At 41.3% G+C, this 19,643-nt stretch overlaps 1 protein-coding gene and 1 non-coding gene across 2 annotated transcripts in view; one reads left to right on the forward strand and one right to left on the reverse strand.

Moving 5' to 3' along the window:
* Positions 1-12,307: 12,307 nt before the first annotated feature.
* On the forward strand, positions 12,308-12,379 carry trnap-ugg (transfer RNA proline (anticodon UGG)). The gene has a single exon. It is a non-coding gene; the product is annotated as a tRNA-Pro (tRNA).
* Positions 12,380-13,402: 1,023 nt separating this feature from the next.
* The window catches only part of lrp5 (low density lipoprotein receptor-related protein 5), a 69,837-nt gene continuing 63,596 nt past the window's right edge, over positions 13,403-19,643 (reverse strand). Inside the window, 3 exon segments of the mRNA XM_051383127.1 lie at positions 13,403-17,603; positions 18,603-18,700; positions 18,783-18,925. Of these exon segments, the coding sequence (XP_051239087.1) occupies positions 17,279-17,603; positions 18,603-18,700; positions 18,783-18,925 (566 nt within the window). The 3' untranslated portion in view covers positions 13,403-17,278.

Consider the following 19,643-nt stretch of genomic DNA (forward strand, 5'->3'; position numbering starts at 1 on the left):
CTGGTTCTATACTGCTTTGATTGGGGGGACAATAAGAAATGTTAAATGGTCACCAACTAATGCTGCCCCAAGGATAATGTTTTTCTGTAGGCCTACACAGATGTTAGCATCGTCGCCAGGGCCACTGCTGGCCATTTGGGTGCCCTAAGTGTAGTTGCTTTGTGGTGCCCATATAACACATTACACAATATATATCAGATATATATTTTAGGGAAGGCTTAGGTGCTGTGGTTGCATTGCGGAGCCCCCTCCGCCTTTACACAGAGCATGAAGCACATGTATGTCACGGCGGTGCTGGATTTTGCTATTAAACAGGGTTTGGCAGTCAGAGCATTTGACCCCGAGCCCATGCCTAGAACCGGACCTGGACCCCATTTTCCCCATACACACAAACACACCAAGAATTATAAACTCATTAGAACTTTTTTTGAACAGCTCCATTTGGGCAAGAAGAACATAATTGTAGTCTGACCATCTCTTAGGATATGTTTAAGGATATGGGATTGCTATTTACTCTCTATTCTCACTATTTCATTTTCAGACCATAACAGACCTCCACTCTTGCAGGTGTGCAGTAACCTGTAATACTTCACTGTGGCCTGAACTGAGGGTGGAGGTTCACTGACCCCTCCCCCCTCAGTTCAGTCCTAAGCACTGAAGTGGTCTGGGTGGCTGAACAGACAGAGTCACATCTGCTGTCAGAGCTTTAGGTCCACAGACAGTGTGAAGGAGGAGCACTGTCACACACAGCAGCTTTAAGTGTCCTCCATGCCTGACATGAAGATAGCAGCTTTCTGTTGACCTTTTAGGGTCAATGCAGCATACAGCACACTTTGACAATCCTATTATACACATTACATTTTTGCACTGTAATAATTAATTTCATCACATTCTTTTTTCTTATAAATACTATACTATACTATAACTTGGTGACAGGAGATCGGAGAGAGCATTTTTGTTTGAGGTCCTTTCATGGACCTACAGCTGCTGCACTAATGCCTCCTCACAGTGTCACCACCAGCCTCGTCCGCTGAAGAGGAAGTCTGTGGATGACAATTCAATTCAATTTTATTTTATTTTATTTGTATAGTGCCAATTCGTAACAGAAGTTATCTCAGGAAACTTTTCAAAAAGAGCAGGTCTAGACCGAACTGCTTATAACATTATTTACAGAGACCCAACAGTACCACCATGAGCAAGCACTTGGCGATGGCGGTAAGGAAAATTTTCCTTTAAGAGGCAGAAACCTCTGACCTCGGAGAGAGAGAGAGAGAGAGAGAGAGAGAGAGAGACAGACAGACAGACAGACAGACAGACAGACAGACAGACAGACAAACGTGCACAGCAACAACTACACTAATAATAGTGACTGATGATGAAAATTATGACAACAACGACGAAAACAACCATGGGGACAATGACAGTGATTATAGTAATAATTGTATCTGTAGTAATAATAATAGTAATAATAATAATAATAACAATAATATCAGTGATATTATTGTCCTGAGATAACTTCTGTTATGAATTGGCGCTATACAAATAAAATTGAAAAATTGAATTGAATTAGCAATGGCAGTCAAGCAGGACCATGGCAGGAGGCTCCACCAGGATCCATGAGAACCTGCAAGACGAGAAAGCACAAGAACTCCAGAAAGAAGTGAAGTTAGTAACATGCATTAATGGGACATGAATGAGTGCAGAAAGAGAGTAAGAGAGGAGCTCAGTGCACCATGGGAAATCCCCCGATAGTCTAGGCCTATAGCAGCATAACTAAGGGATGGTTCAGGACTCACCTGATCCAGTCCTAACTATAAGCTTTATCAAAGAGGAATGTCTTAAGCCTACTCTTGAATGTGGTGAGGGTGTCTGCCTCCCGAACCACAACTGGAAGCTGGTTCCACAGGAGAGGAGCTTGGTAACTGAAGGCTCTGGCTCCTGTTCTACTTTTAGAGACTATAGGAACCACAAGTAGCCGAGCATTCAGAGAACATAGTGTTCTAGTGGGGTAATAGGGTACTATGAGCTCTTTAAGATATGAACGGGTCTGACCATGAAGAGCTTTGTAGGTGAGGAGGAGGATTTTAAATTCTATTCTACATTTTACAGGGAGCCAGTGCAGAGAAGCTAGTACAGGAGAGATGTGATCTCTTTTTCTAGTTCCTGTCAGTACTCGTGCAGCAGCGTTCTGAATTAATTGGAGCGTCTTAATGGACTTATTGGGGCAACCTGATAATAAAGAGTTGCAGTAATCCAACCTAGAAGTAACAAATGCATGGATTAGTTTTTCTGCATCTCTCTGTGACAGGATGTGTCTAATATTTGTAATGTTACGTAAATGAAAGAAGGCAGTCCTAGAGGTCTGCTTTATGTGGGAATTAAATGACATGTCCTGATCAAAGATAACTCCTGACAGTGGTGCTAAAGGCCAAGGTAATGCCATCTAGAGTAACTAAACTTAGGAAATTTGTGTTTGGTTGATTATTTCTCTGTGGTAACAATGCTTTTTGGCAATAAATCTTATACCGTTGGAAAGCCTGTTAAGTTCCCTTTCAAATGGTGCCCCATTTGTAAGGAACATGCACTTGTGGGATAAGCAGCAGACCTGAGTATGTGGGTTGCACCCATGAAAAATTTGCCTCTGCCAATGCCAAACAGCTTATTCTGCCATTGACTCGCTTGATGTTTGGTGGATTCGATGATTGAAGTTTGAAGAAACAAGACATATTGGCAATTTAACAATGTATTCATTTCACAAACAGGAGCCTCAGTAGCGTGTGGAAGAACCATACACAGCCACAACGGCCTGGCACCTCCTCCTCATGCTGGTCACCAGCCTGGTCACACACTGCTGTGGGATGGCATCCCATTCTTCAACCAGTATCTGTCGCAAGTCAGCCAACGTGGTTGTGTTGGTCACTCTGGCATGAACAGCACGCCCAAGCTGATCCCACAAGTGTTCAATGGGATTGAGGTCAGGACTGCTGGCAGGCCATTCCATCCTCTCCACTCCCACATTCTGGAGGTAGTCTCTGATAAACCCCGCCCTGTGGGGGTGAGCGTTGTCATCTTGGAGGATAGAGTTCGGTCCCAGACTGTGGAGCTATGGGATTGCCACTGGTTGCAGAATCTCATCTCTATATCCCTCTGCATTGAGATTGCCTCCAATGATGACAAGCCTCGTTTTTCCAGTGAGGGAGATGGCGCCCCACACCATCACACGGCCTCCACCAAAAGATGTTATTCTATCGGTGCAGCAATCAGCATAGCGTTCTCCGCGTCTTCTCCACACTTTGACCCATGATCCAACTGCCGTAGGCAGAATCTGGACTCATCACTGAACATAACGTTCCTCCACATGTTCAGGTTCCAGTGCACGTGTTGCCGACATCAGCGCAAACGGGCCTGATGGTGAAGGGCAGTCATGGCAGGACTCCTGGCAGCCCTATGAGACTGGAGATTGGCTGTGTGTAGTCTGTTCCGGATTGTCTGGGCAGAGAACCGTCGGCCATATTGTCCTGCAAACCTTGATTGCAAATCTGTAGAAAACAGCCTACGGCACCTAAGTGCTGACAGGGTGAGGAAATGGTCTTCTTGGGGTGTCATCTTCTTGGGACGCCCACTTCGCGGCCTGTCTTTGACATCCAGCGTTATATGGAACTTGGCCCTCAGTTTGGAGATGGTACTAGGGCTCACTCCAAATAATACTGCAACTTGGTTTTGCGGAACACCAGCTTGAAGTTGCCCTATTGCCCCATTAGTTGCCCAATCAGGTGCCAATCAGGCTGGCTGACTTGCAACAGATGCTGGTTGAAGAATGGGATGCCATCCCACAGCAGTGTGTGACCAGGCTGATGAGGAGGAGGTGCCAGGCTGTTGTGGCTGTGTATGGTTCCTCCACATGCTACTGAGGGTCCTGTTTGTGAAATGAATACATTGTTAAATTGCCAATATGTCTAGTTTCTTCAAACTTCAATCATCCAATCCACCAAAAAAAAAAAGAGTAAAAAAAAAAAAAACCTTTTTGGGAACTGGAAAAAAAATTTTAAAAAATTTTTTAAGAAAAACATACTCAGCGCTGCTGCTCATCCCACAAATGCATGTTCCTTACAAATGGGGCCATTTGAAAGGGAACTAAACAGGCTTTCCAACGATCCAAGATTTATTGCCAAAAAGCATTGTTACCAGTGAGAAATAATCTACCAAACACAAATTTCCTTACATTTTGTGCTAAGTTTATATCTGTAGACAGTGAGTCTCTGGGGTCTTTGGGGCCAAGTACAAGAATTGAGTTTTTTTCTGAGTTTAACATCAGAAAATTGCAGCTCATCCAGGTTTTTATGTCCTTAAGACATGTTTGTAATTTAGATAATTGATGAATTTCATCAGGCTTGATCGATAGACATAACTGGATATCATCTGCATAACAATGAAAGTTAATTGAGTGATTCTTAATAATATTGGAAGCATATATAAAGTGAACAGAATTGGTCCAAGTACAGAACCTTGTGGAACTCCATGACTAACTGTAGTATTTATGGAAGATTCATCGTTGACAGATAAAAAAAAAAATTTCTTTTTACTAAACTGTGAGCTTTGAACCCAATTTTTCATTATTTCAGTGCTTGATATTTAAATAGTTGCAATTGAAAATATATCAATTCTATATTACATTATGAAATACATTGTCTGCCACTAAAAAGCAGTAGGTTAAATTGACCCAGTATAGGGTTAATCTACCACAATACTGGGTTCATTTTATCCAGTACCAATGGGATATTTTGACCAAGTGTTGGTGTTGTTTGTATATTATTAGTATATTTGTATAACAACCCTTATATTGGGTGTTTTCTTACCAATTGACCCCACACTGGGTCTTTTTTAGAGTGTACTTATTCATCTGTAGGATGTGTTCACATGAAAATGGCAGAAGGGTTCATTCACTATTGTAAAACTTCAATATGTAATTTTATAATGTCCTGACCATTGAAACATTTTCTTTGGAAACTTGAGTCTATAAATGACCAGGTCTGCTTAACTGCTGTCCTTCAGAAGGGAAACATGAGAGTGATGTAAACTCCAGCAACCCCCTGTCCCATCAGCCTTCCAAAGCGCTAATGAGGAGTTTCAGATAGATCTCTCCATATGTCCCAATTCTGTGGGAAACATGTGATCTGCCTTTATCCTCCCTCTTTCATTTGACTGAATAAAAGTCAGCCCCCCTCCCTCCCTGACACCTTACATCCTATAGGCTCAGTCAGTGTCCGAAACTCTGTCAGAAGGGAGAACTGTGGGAACCAGTGCTAGGCATTTTTTTCTGTCTGTCCATGGAAAAACATGTTTCTAGAAATCTGCATTTAAAGGACCAGTGAGTAGGATTTAGTGGCATCAAGTGGTGAAGTTGCAGATTGAAACTAACTGAATACTGCTTGCATCTGTATTTAACAACCTGGGAATGAGAACAGGCTCAGAAGTGAAGAGAAACTACAGTAAATACGAAACTTGTGAAAGGCCTAGTCTACAGCCAAGTGATTATACACTTATGAAAACATACCTATGAATATTATATTCCATTTCTGCTGATAGATCCTAAATGTTACACACTGGACCTTTGAACCTATCACTTAGTCTTAAATGTGTCCATAACAGATTATTACATTAATTTCCGTTTCAAAGTTAAACTTTACACATTTTTTAAATATATCTAAATTAATAGTTTGACTGCATTTGACACCAAACTGGGCTGGCCAGGCAATTTTGCCACCCCTCTAAGTAAGTGGTTCCCAACCTTGGGTTCACCAAAGTTTCATAGGGGGTCATGACGCCTTTTTGATTTGAACATGTGCTAGAAAACTGAAAAAATAATCATAGCATATGCACAGTCAGCTCAAATCTCAGCATCTGATTTTCCCTTGGTGAACAAAAGTAAATATAAATTGTTAAGTAAACTGTCCAATAGAATAATTGCCAAGTGTCAGGGACAGAAAAACACAGATTTTTTTAAAGAAGAAGCCTAATAACATTATTGGAAAAAAATATTTTTTTCTAAAATAGAGAGAGACAAAGAATAGTATAAAAAGTTCCCTAAACAAAAAAATTATCTGCTCAGAACTCAAACACCAAATTGTAAAGATTTGCATATAATCTGAAATATCCATAAATATGTCACTTAGTCAGGAGTCGTCAGTTTACTAAGAACATCAGTAGACATGGCAAATATGCCAAAACAAAGCTAAAACAATAGTGTCGGATCTGAAAGGAAAAGAACATTGTACACTGCAATCTCTATGTTTATGGGGTTTTGCTCATTTATTTTACAGACTTTTTTATTTAATTTATGAAATGACAAAAATAGTAATGTCTAATGTTAAATAACATGAAAAATCTTCACATAAAAAGATTAAAATACATTTGCAAATGTACAATTTTTCACAGATATTTACATTTATTTAATAGATTAAACTGTTCAATTCAAAGTTATTACTGTTACATTTCTAAAATTATGTAAAATTAATGACAATTAACAGTTCTTTTATTTTATGGATTTTTGTTAATTGACAGATATCTTGTATAAATTAGGTTTTCACAACAAGAAAGTTGAACAAATATTTTTTATCAGTGTATTAGCATTGGTAAACTGTCAAAATAAAGTTTTTTACATTTTTTTATATTTTTAGTATTAGTTCCATTTGACCTATTGAGAGCCAGTTCTGATACTGATATACAGGGAGCCAACTGATTGCACACACCAAGGATCTCCCATTCAAGTCAAGCTGCAGTCTAACTCTGTATAGGCCCATAGGTGTGGTCACTTGGCAGGTGCAACACTTTTTTGGGGGGGAAGGAACAGCGGTGAGGGAGGAGAGGGAACATTAAAAGAATTTCAGGAGAAGAGAGGGAGATAAAACAGAGGTGACAGGCGAGGCAGAGAGAGAGAATGAGAAAAAAGACCCACAGGTTCCAGGCAGCTGGCGTAATTACAGAGCGGCGAGCGCACAGAGAGAATAAAGGAAGAGAAAAAACAAAAAAGTTGTAGAAGTTGTAGTGCTGGTCTCCACCTCTTCCCTGCCTCTGTTCAGCCCTCAGCACCTGTCTGCCAGCTGGACAACCTTCACTGGAAAGTTTCCCTCTTCACCTGGACACATTACCGTCCTTTTATTCTGACCTCGGCAATTGCATTCTCAGAGGCCCTTCTTGTATCCGATCGCCATGCTAACACAGTATACTTCAATTCAGTTTACTCTAGTCTAGAAGTCTAAAAGTTCCATTTAAAGAGACACTTCGTAACCATGTTTCTCCAAAATATCCTTTGATTTTGAATTTGGGACAAAATGTTGTATGAGGCTATTTGGATTCCATGTCCCCAACCTCCCATGGGATGTATGAGAAATCCTCTGGAGGGGGAAGTTAAAGCCCTCGCAGATAGGGACCTCGGTCAGACGTTCTCAGTTTACTCTCACTACACAATTATGTTTTGAAGTCTCCTCTGCAAATCTGTTCAAACTCACTGGTGATCAGTTGACAGCTCTTCTCCTCTCTTCACCAAAGACATACAGCCGCAGATCTGATGATACGATCCCAAAGTCAATCATTCATCTTTGACCTAAGGTGTTCTGGTGCCAAGCACACCTCACACTACATTTGACCATGGTGCTTGTTATGACTAATCTATGACTACTGCAGAAGCCCAGTAACAAAGTACCATTCAGGTTTAGATCTTCCTCAAAATTACCCCCTCCAGGTTTGTCTGTTGTTGCCCACATAAGTGGCATAAAGTAGGGGCGGTATCTTTCCTACCTAGAGTATCTAAGAAGGCTGGGTACTCTGAACTGCAGTTCATCCATCAGTGATGCAACCTGAGAAAGAACAGTTGGTCTGGGGGAGTATTTTCAGCAGCACGACACTACTAAATAATTATTGCAATATTATAGGACTATTATAGGAATAGTAACAGACCACTTTTTCTCTATGATCCTTTCACTTTTCTGTAACTACACGTTGCTACTTTGTCACTTTGATCATGAAGGTGACACTACTGTATAGAGAATAAAAGCTACGATATAAAATTGAGTGTTTAGAGTATGTAGTTTATGGAATATTGTAGATCCAAGACGAAACAAACCATCAGACTCTAGTCTAATTTCTGATTTACATTTGTAACTTTCTCTTATCTATATTTAAGGTTAACCTTTGACCTATGACTCAGCTCTAGCATGCACAATAGTACACAAATGGCATTGCCAATAGTAACATAGAATTTATCTAAACTTGTGAAATGAATAGCGCAAAAATGACTGCGTTCCATACAGGGTTCAATTTTACCCACTGGTGCTTGTAGGTATAAATGCCCACTTTGTAAATCTGGCTTTATGTTAACCATTTTGTTAAAATTATAAGGAGTGCTACATAACACACTTTTAGCCAAAGTCAAAGACTGGGGGACTTGAATGTCTTGGTGGTTCTAGTGTTAAAGTCTTCTCTGTCTGAATGACCAAAGCCCATAGTTCATACTGAGGACGTGCAGCTTTAAAATCAGCTGACAAATATATAGTTTAATTCTTTAATGTCCAGCAGTTTCTTAAAATAGCAGGACACTGTAGTTTCTAACAAACTTTGAGTAGGCAACATGCCATCCAGTGCAACAGTGTGGTTCACTGATGCACTTTTAATGGGTTTTGGACAACAATGAAGCTCTATCACACAGAGGAAGGAAAAATATTAGGCTTTAGATACACATTTGTTACAACATTCATTGTTGGTTTGGGTCTTTTCAAATGGAACACAGGACATGAACATGTATTTGACAGAGCAATTTAGTAGTATGCAAACATATTTTGTTGGAGTCTGGGGTGCAATAGTATGATGCCATTCAACTTTCTTCCTTATGACACTAACTGTTACCCCAGGCAGGGACGGACACATGGCTGACAACAGGATGCCATGCATTTTGTAGCAGACCTACACAATACAATATGTTGTATATCCAGATAATACTACACAATATCACACTATGCATAAAAGGTACCCAGATCAGGTAACAGCAGTAGAGATGGGATTTATTTCTCTTGATGATAAGATTTGGATCAGAATTATTTTGAAATATTGACGTGCCACTGTGTCGGACAACTCAGATGACGTCAAGTGAAATTTGCATATCAAATTGGCACCCCACGTGTACTCTGCTACGCTCCTCCCCTCGTTGTGCATGCTCTCCGTCTCAGTGGAGGAGCAAAGGAGGAGCTTGTGTGCGTGACAGCGAGAAAAAAAAAAGAAAAGAAAAAGAACGGCTCTCAACTGCGACTTGGTTCCCATCGTTCACGTTGAAGAGCCGTTCATTAAACAGCAGTGAACATTTTGGTTGTTTAAGTACAAAATTAAGATGGCCTATAGCTTCAGAGTTCCAGAGACAAAAGACTGACCTGAAGAACCATAGAAGTGTCTGAGTGTCTGTGGAGCTGGTTCACACACACAGCTGAGCCAGATTAATACTGGCCAACACTGAGAGGACGGATTCACAATGTCAGTGGGAAATTCCCTCTCCCCTTACAGAAGAGGACGGTCACAGAGAGCTGATAGTAGCCTGCAGGTGGGAAAACAGAGGACGCCAGAGGGAAAGACTGCAACAGGAAGGGAATGGGGGGTATCGGGATCCCAACACTGAACAGGAATGGCAGCAGCATCAATCAGGAGCCTTTGGTTGAATGTTTGTGACTAAGATTTGAAATACCCATTTGGTGATATTTGGGGCTGATGTTGGGTTTGATAACTGATATTGTTGGTCCTTTGGTGCCTCTTCGTTCATTGTTTGTTAGGATTTTGTGTTGTAGTTGCAGATTGCTTCTCTCTCACTTCACCTTCCTCTTCCAAGCATGAAGCACTACAGCCAGTGTTTGATTTGTCCCTGGGGGTGTAAAGTATGGCTAGTGTAAGGCTGTGTGCAGACAATGCTAAATCAGATAAATTGACTGCATTAGGCGAATAAGCTTTTTCATAGCAGACATGTTAGCAATTAATTTCATGTCATATAAAAGGAGAGAAAACCAGAGGGGTGTAAGTGACATTACAGGGGAGCCTAAATAAAAAACACACTTATTGAATTCAATCTTTATTATTAAAGCTTCATAAATACATGGATGACAATATACTTTGTACTATAGGTTTTTTTTTTTGGATTATATTATTATTATATTATTATTTGGATAATCTCTGGATTAACTCCATTAACGTTATGCAGATGATACGCAGTTATATCTATCAATCAAGCCCAATGAAATTAATCAATTATCTAAATTACAAACATGTCTTAAGGACATAAAATCCTGGATGAGCTGCAATTACAATTCTTGTACTTGGCCCCAAAGAGACTCACTGTCTAAAGATATAGTTACTCTAGATGGCATTACCTTGGCCTCTAGCACCACTGTCAGGAATCTTGGAGTTATCTTTGATCAGGATTTGTCATTTAACTCCCACATAAAGCAGACCTCCAGGACTGCCTTCTTTCATTTACGTAATATTACAAAAATTAGACACATCCTATCACAGACAGATGCAGAAAAACTAATCCATGCATTTGTTACTTCAAGGCTGGATTACTGCAACTCTTTATTATCAGGTTGCCCCAATAAGTCCATTAAAACGCTCCAATTAATTCAGAACGCTGCAGCACGAGTACTGACAGGAACTAGAAAAAGAGATCACATCTCTCCTGTACTAGCTTCTCTGCACTGGCTCCCTGTAAAATGTAGAATAGAATTTAAAATCCTCCTCCTCACCTACAAAGCTCTTCATGGTCAGGCCCCTTCATATCTTAAAGAACTCATAGTACCCTATTACCCCTCTAGAACACTACGTTCTCTGAATGCTGGGCTACTTGTGGTTCCTATAGTCTCTAAAAGTAGAACAGGAGCCAGAGCCTTCAGTTACCAAGCTCCTCTCCTGTGGAACCAGCTTCCAGTTGTGGTTCGGGAGGCAGACACCCTCACCACATTCAAGAGTAGGCTTAAGACGTTCCTCTTTGATAAAGCTTATAGTTAGGGCTGGATCAGGTGAGTCCTGAACCATCCCTTAGTTATGCTGCTATAGGCCTAGACTATCGGGGGATTTCCCATGGTGCAGTGAGCTCCTCTCTTCCTCTCTCTTTCTGCACTCATTCATGTTCCATTAATGCATGTTACTAACTTCACTTCTTCCCCGGAGTTCTTGTGCTTTCTCGTCTCGCAGGTTCTTATCGATCCTGGTGGAGCCTCCTGCCATGGTCCTGCTAGATTGCCATTGCCAATACTGTTGTTGCTGTGCACCTGTCTGTCTGTCTGTCTGTCTGCCTGTCTGTCTGTCTGTCTGTCTCTCTCTCTGTCTCTGTCTGTCTCTGTCTGTCTGTCTCTCTCTCTCTCTCTCTCACCCCAACTGGTCGAGACAGACGACCACCCACCTAGAGCCGAAGGGTCTGTCCTAGGTTTCTGCCTTTTAAACAGGCAGTTTTTCCTTGCCCTTGTCGCCAAGGTCTTGCTCATGGTGGTACTGTTGGGTCTCTGTAATTAATGTTATAAGGAGTTCGGTCTAGACCTGCTCTATTTGAAAAGTGTCCTGAGATAACTTCTGTTATGAATTGGTGCTATACAAATAAAATTGAATTTAATTGAACTGAATTGGTTTTCACATCTGCCCATTTGGCAGTAGACAGAGCTCATCCAGAGCTTTCCTTTGATTTGTAGGCTAGAGGGCCTCAAAAGTGCTTTAGTTTTCAAGATTCTCCAAGGTCTTCCATATATGAAATGGATACAAATATTTTACTGCAAAAGTGGTTAAATTGACAGTTATTGTGACACACCCCATGAATAAAGTAAGTGAAAAATAAAGCTGAAGATGAAAGATGAAAGATGATACACCTGAACTCATGTAATTTCGTAATGCAAGCTGTGATGGATTCCAATGTTGGTGTGGAAGTTGGAAGGGGGTTACTCTACATGTCTGAAAAAATAGAATGTGAATATTTTGATGCGTTGAGAAAATACAGGACAACAAACACAGAAGTACAATAGGCAGAAATATCAAATTTTAGGATTTATGATGAATGTATTAATTTACTTTAAGTTAGCTTTGGCAATGTCACTCCAAATGTCTGCTACCAGACAGACCGATAAGCACCAGAATGGGACAGACACAGCTGTTGGGATTTTGACAAAAATCATACAGCGCGATTACTGTGTTCTACCAGTAGATGTCACTCTTACATGACAATAAGAACAGACACAATGTGCCGTGTGGAAAGGTTTTAATACCTTTCTGCTGACTTGTATAACATGGTGGCTCGTTGGTCTAGGGGTATGATTCTCGCTTTGGGTGCGAGAGGTCCCGGGTTCAAATCCCGGACGAGCCCAATGTTTTTATATTTTTAATAAAACATCGGAGGAGACAACACGTCTGCCCTCAAATTTGTTTTCACAGTTCCCGTTATTGGTATGTGTAGTATGTGCTCTGACAGTTTTTTTTTATGTACTTACACAGAAGTAGAAATGCAGCTAAAAACAAGTTTAACAAAGCTGAACAAAATACATATTATTGATTAATATAACTCAATACTTCAATGTATTGAATAGTGTTAATTCATTAATTTATATATATATATATATATATATATATAGAATATGATATATATATATCATATAGAATATGATATGAACAAAATTAATTGCATAACTGTGTTTACAGCATTGTTTTTTTATGAAAACAGGTTTCACCATCTTTAAAACTGCCATCTTACATAATCTCATTAAGTAATCCAGTTTACGTGTAATGAGTTACTACCTAACACTGGTGTCACTACACCTACAACTACACAGCTGTTGGTACTGCTTCTTCTGAGTGGAATGCAGATGTTCTTCTCCTGCTAAAGCATGTCAACAGCTGCATTCCATTTAGGTTTAAGTGTTCTGCTATTGTCTGTGCTGGTTTACAGTCATGGCTTACCATCATTATTGGCTTTAATGGGAGGCGGCTGTGGCTCAGGAAGCTGAGCATCTTATCCACTCATCAGAAGGTTGGTGTTTAAATCTCCAACTCATCCTGCTACATGTCGAAGTGTCCTTGAGCAAGATACAGAACCCCAAATTGCTCTCGATGCTGTGCACTGGTGTGTGAATGTGGATGAGTGAGTTTGTTTGTTTGTGATGGCCTTTTCCATCACTGTGTGACTGAAAAAGAGCTCAAAGAGCTTTGACTAGAAAGGAGCTGTATAAGTATTGTCCATTTAACTTAATGTTATTAGTTCCACTTGTTTTCTTCGTTCAATGACAATGCTGTGGTAAGGCCTATTGCTCCTTGTAGAGTGGTGCTCACAATACTACAACAGGAAACAGCCTTCACTGACCTCCAACTCAAAGCAACACACACACATACAACATTCCTTAAAATAGAACCTTTATTATATAAAAATGCTTTTGATACAAAAAATGTCACAATTGTAAATTACACAAAGCATTTTTAGCTGAGACGACATACAGGGTTTTTAAGGAGTTGTACTGACACAGTGGTTTGAGGTGGGGCCTACAGCCCTTAATCTAAATGACTCGTGCTGCTCAGAGTTCCCACTTACAAATACAGATGCTACTCCAGCTGTTATCTGTCACCAGACATACAAAGTTCCCCACCTCCAAAAGTGCTTTTAGGAAACTGCAGTGTTCTCCATCTCTAACAGACAAACATCTTCCAGGCTCAATGACCATTACTGTCTGAAGAGACACACTCATTCATGGCTACAGTCTGACCTCTTAAGATCCCCTCCAGACATGTATTGTGACATTTATACACAGTCTGTTTGGAACAATAATATGTGTCTTTAAAATACTAAAATCGAATCTGTGAATATGCAAACGTTTCTAAAGTTTTCCTGCTGGACACAAAATGTCTCCTACTTCAAGTTAATGCATCACACTGTACAAGTTGATACTGGACCAGGACTGACTTCCAAATTATTTGTGTCACAAATCATGCTTTAAATCAGCTTCAGCAGATGAATGTGGAAACATCCTTCTAGTGTCAAACTCTGCACAGCTTTCAAATAGCACGCTGCAGGAACAAGAAGAAACACTGATTTCTGACTGGAGGGGCGCCAGCGCCGTAGTATTAAATGAAGGCCAGCTTAGAGGATGCTTGCTGTGTTCCCTTTGTCCAAACATTCTCCTGGGAGACGGTTTTCCATATTTTTGTGAGCATGACCTACGGTTGATTTATACTGCTAGAACACCCAGGTGAAAAGCCAAAACATTTTCCTTCTTTAAGAACACTCATTTATTTCCAGGGGGATCTCCTGTTTTTTATAAGTGCATCAAATGCCTTCCCACTCTTTGCTGCTACGTTCTGTAATGATAATATTACATAAAATAATAATAATGATTATAATAAGTGCTGGATAAACCCTGAAAACACAGTTTGTCTCCACATATCAGGCTGAATATAATAAGGCCCAGAGCGCGACCAACGACCACGCCCCCCTAGAGGCTGTTCAATGTTCGGTACACCCCATGGTCACAACATTTTGGACAGGGGTCTCACTCGTTTTAAGAAATCATTTTCCAGGACATTTTCGAGTTTTGTTGGACAATACAGTGATACAATAGTGGCTGGTGTCATCCTACCAACAACTGAGTTTGTAACTAAATACACACCCAGGTTTACATAGGCAATCTGAATGAGGGGCTAAAATAATATTAGAATTTTCTAGGGCAACATAAATTATTTCCAGGATATTTGGTCATTTTAATCTATTTCCAGGTGTTTCCCTGACTGAAAAACAAGTTTCTAAATTTTTTCCAGGAGGTGTGGGAACCCTGCTGGACAGAGCGAGCACGCTGATGATACAAGATGAAATCCTTAAACCTGATAGTGGGGCCAAATGTAAAGTTTGTCCCAAGAGTTAATATAGTGAAGATGACCTTAACACTAAAAACACTTACTACCTTTATACATACAGTATACAGTAACGTTATTGTATTGACAATGGATTCTAGTCCCAGTCTAAACTTTTTAGCGCTCTATTGTGTCCTCAAGAGCAAAAATCTGAAATTGTGTAAAACAAGGTGTTACGTTTCTGTTTCAAATCTGAAGTGTTCATCCCTTTAGGATACTTTTTACAAACTCCACAGCAGTTGAGGCAGGGTTCACTAGTCAGGGTCACTACACTGGAGGTGAGCAACAGCACAACTCAAGGCCTCAGTACGATTCAAACCAGGTGCTTGTCAGACTGTCTAACAGTCTCAAACACAGTGAAGCACACTGAGGCCTTCAGTGGACTTTTGGAGCGGCTCTGAATAAAATGTATCAGTGGGAACTCTTTCAACCTTTCACTTTTTGTGATTCCGAGAAGACTCCTTCAAACCAAACATGGCGAACGAAACAGATACATACATATTGATCTACACACAAACAGAAATACAAATAACAAAAGTTGCTATAAGAATAATTTGTTATTAACTGTAAAATAGCTTCATAATCTATTTTCAGAATGAGAGTGGTAATTTTGGGCTTTCTGTGTAGTTATAAGTCATAGTAATTGATATAGTATGTACACAATAGCAGCAAACATACTTTTGGTAAACGGGACAATGAGGGTAAAGTAAATGTGATGGAAGAGGTTCAGATTCACAATGATTCACAACTCAATCACTGACTTCATTACACATATGTACAATAGCTTTACATGTCGATATTCATTTGGTATGTTGTTGTCACGCAGAGATTACATGGGATAAAGAAGGGACTGCTGGCAAATTTGTTGACTTGGGAAGGCTCAACCACTTCAGAAGGCCTCATGTTCAACTACTAAGAATAGACCTTTTTCACGGCAGCCATTTTGACAATTAAAAAGTTGGCTGGTAAAATGGCTGATGTGAAAAAGGTCTATCTGAAATGTGAGCAACACAATTTCAAAACAATGTACAAAAGATTTCACACTTTGATCTTGGCCCTTTTGACCCTTCCAAAGTCCCGCCCCTTTTTGCTCTGTGCTCCAATAACAGTTGAGTAAGCCTCAGTCAGAACCTCTGTCAACTTCCTCCTTTCCTGTACTTAGATATGCTATGTGCTAGGCTAATCTATGTTGAAAAGACAACCACATTTTGAAGATGGTGAACAGATAAAAGCGACATATATGTGGTCACATCTTAAGTTAGCTAATGTTAGCAAAACATCCGCTAACTAGCTAACTACCAGATGACCTACCAGGCTGCCCCCGGAAAGGAGACATTTTACCCAGGTCTGTCGGCTACTGAGCTTGCTTAATTGTAACTGGAGCAAGGGCAGGGTTCTTAGGAAGGGTCAAATGCATCCATTCACTCATTCATCCAAACTTCTACACATTCATCAGTCATCATCTGCAAATGTATTTTATTTCCTACATGAAGCAAAACATTCACATATGCTCACGTACATAACTGTCCAATCATTCATTCATCCTTCATTCACTCATTCATCCACTTATCTATCTGTCCTTTGTTTTCTGTAGAGCGGTGGATCAGCCAACGTGAATAAAATAGTAAAATAATTTCCTCTCTGATTTATTTTTGTTCATATTATTTTAACACTATATACAGTCCTGCCGCTGGTCATGCCACTGGATGCTGTGAGGAAGGAGAAGACAAATGGTGTGAGGCTGGCGGGGGGGGCAGCCAAGTGGCAGTCCATACCTTGGCTTTATTCTTAATGAGTGATTTGTGGCTTGGGCTCATTATGGTTTACATACAACACCAGTTCCTAGTGGAGTTCAATGCAGTACATGCTGAAGAGTTGGGGGGGGCAGCGTGAGGCCAGGATTCAGACTTAAATCTGGACAGTTGGAAGTCTTGAAATTGTGTGATCAAGAAGTGGCCCAGCAAAGGAAGTTCTCTTCTTTTGGTGGAATGAATATTCAAGAAGGAGCTGCTTTCATCATCATCTCCTTGTGTGCCCTGCAGAGGGAGGGCCTCAAACCTTCAACCTGCCACGAGTAGAGTGAATCAGAGCAGGGCACAGGGGAGACAGACGTAGAACTGATCAGATGATGGTCACCCTGAGAGCTCCAAGATGACTGGAATGACAAAATGACCAAATGTGGGACGTAGGGACCTTAAGTAATGCACTTGAGCCTAACCAGCTGATATAAAGCAGCACGTGGGAGCTGGTCAGGCCTGGAAGTTGGCACATGAGTTCTTTCCCTAGTAATGTGGGCCTGACAAGGCCAGTTTCTTGTAGCAAGTGGACTTCATCCCTTCCTTCCTCACAGGGCTCCTGGGCTGTTGGAGGGTCACGAGGAGTCGGTGCAGGGTGAGGGAGGAGGGGGGCACAGGTGGAAGTAGGAGCGCTCGGTGGAAGGGGACGGGGGGCAGCTCTCCTCGGCTGACAGGTACTGGGAGCGGGGCGTCGGGGGTGGTGGGTAGGGGTCCGAGTCTGAATTAAGGTCCATGTAGTACTTGTTGTGTTTGCCGTGGCTGCCGTGGCCTGCGGCCTTCCAGCGGCCCGCTGACGATGCCAGGCCAGCCGGCGGGTGGTGGGGAGTGTAGTCGCTGTCACAGACATCAGTGCTGCAGGGAGTGGTGGGCGGGGCGGCGCCACGGACCGGGTGGTAGGGTCTGATAGGGAGGAGACACAGTTATTTTAGATCAGGTTCTCTTCTATTATATCTAATCTTTATTTGAACATATCCTTCTTAGTAGTTTCCACGGGGACTCCAAATTTTGATTGGAGCAGAATGTTACAGCTCCTTTTGTTTGTTAAAATCACCTCAATCCACATTCTCACACAGTTACATTTATTCAATCAACAGCTCTCCATTCAACCTACATGCAGGCTTTCTGCAGGTTTCAACAGGTTCAATTTAAGACTTTTTAAGACCATTGTCAACGCAATTTAAGACCTATTTCACATCCATACTGGCAAAGAAAGTATGACGGATATAAAGTAAAATGTTGGTTTGTCGTTGGTACAGCATGTTCAACTTATAATGTTCCCAAAAACACATTGCGGCAGCTATGGCTCAGAGGCAGAGCAGGTTGTCCCCTAATCGGAAGGTTGTTTGTTCAATCCCCGGCTCTTCCTGCCACGTGTCGAAGTATCCTTGAGCTGAATCCCAAATTGCTCCCAATGCACAGCATCAGTGTGTGAATGTGTATGAATGAGTTAGTTTCTGTTCGATGGACTTTGCCATCACTGAGTGAATGTGTATGAAAGGGTGAATGTGGCACGTAGTGTAAAAGCGCTATGAAGACTAGAAAGGCGCTATACAAGTACAGGTCCATTTACCATTTAAAAGAGACACTGAAAAACGTTAACGTCATTAATCCAGTCAATTTTTAAGACCTCTCAAAATCACTGCACCATTCCATCACATAAAAATATTCTACGTTGTAGTGTATCATTTTTACAAAATGTAGCTTCACATTTTTGGCGTCTTTGAAAAAATCTAAATTCTAAATTAAAGTTCTGTGGAATTGAGTTTCAGTTAAGGACTGAACAGCATGAGTTCAATGACTGACCCATGGATGTGGAATAAGTTAACTGCAGGAGGAACAAAAGCAAACCCAACAGTGAACTGACTGTAGAGCTAACCCTAACCAAAGGGTGTGTGTTACCTGTATGATCTGGTGGTAGATGGACTGTTGGAGGAGTAGAAGACCTCCGTATTGTAGAGAGAGCGGTCAGTAGCAGGGGACGGAGGAGGGTTCAAGATCTACAAAGAGAAAATACCTGTGTTATCTGACTGTCTGACTGCAAACTGTGTGTGCAGACAGTGTGTGTGTGTGAGTCTGGACCTGAGGGTAGAAGGCTCCCTTGGTTGACGACGAGCTGCTGGATGAGGCTCCAGTCACATGGTTCCTGTCATAGAGAGGAGCCCCGCTGCTGCTGCTACCCATCAGGCTGACTGAACTCATCATTGACTTCCCACAGGAAATACCTGCACACAGAAATTCACATTTTACCACGTGAACATATTAAAATTTTATTTTATTTGTATAGCGCCAATTCATAACAGAAGTTATCTCAGGACACTTTTCAAATAGAGCAGGTCTAGACCAAACTCTTTATAACATTATTTACAGAGACCCAACAGTACCACCATGAGCAAGACCTTGGCGACAAGGGCAAGGAAAAACTTCCTGTTAAAAGGCAGAAACCTAGGACAGATCCTTCGGCTCTAGGTGGGTGGTCGTCTGTCTCGACCAGTTGGGGTTAGAGAGAGAGAGAGAGAGAGAGAGAGAGAGAGAGAAAGAGAGAGAGAGAGACAGAGACAGAGAGAGAGACAGACAGACACACAGGTGCACAGCAACAACAGTATTAGTAATGGCAATCTAGCAGGACCATGGCAGGAGGCTCCACCAGGATCGATAAGAACCTGCGAGACGAGAAAGCACAAGAACTCCGGGGAAGAAGTGAAGTTAGTAACATGCATTAATGGTACATGAATGAGTGCAGAAAGAGAGAGGAAGAGAGGAGCTCAGTGCACCATGGGAAATCCCCCGATAGTCTAGGCCTATAGCAGCATAACTAAGGGATGGTTCAGGACTCCCCTGATCCAGCCCTAACTATAAGCTTTATCAAAGAGGAATGTCTTAAGCCTACTCTTGAATGTGGAGAGGGTGTCTGCCTCCAGAACCACAACTGGAAGCTGGTTC

Source organism: Dicentrarchus labrax, unplaced genomic scaffold (assembly GCF_905237075.1).
Source record: "Dicentrarchus labrax unplaced genomic scaffold, dlabrax2021, whole genome shotgun sequence".
In the NCBI taxonomy this organism is placed as follows: Eukaryota; Metazoa; Chordata; class Actinopteri; family Moronidae; genus Dicentrarchus; species Dicentrarchus labrax.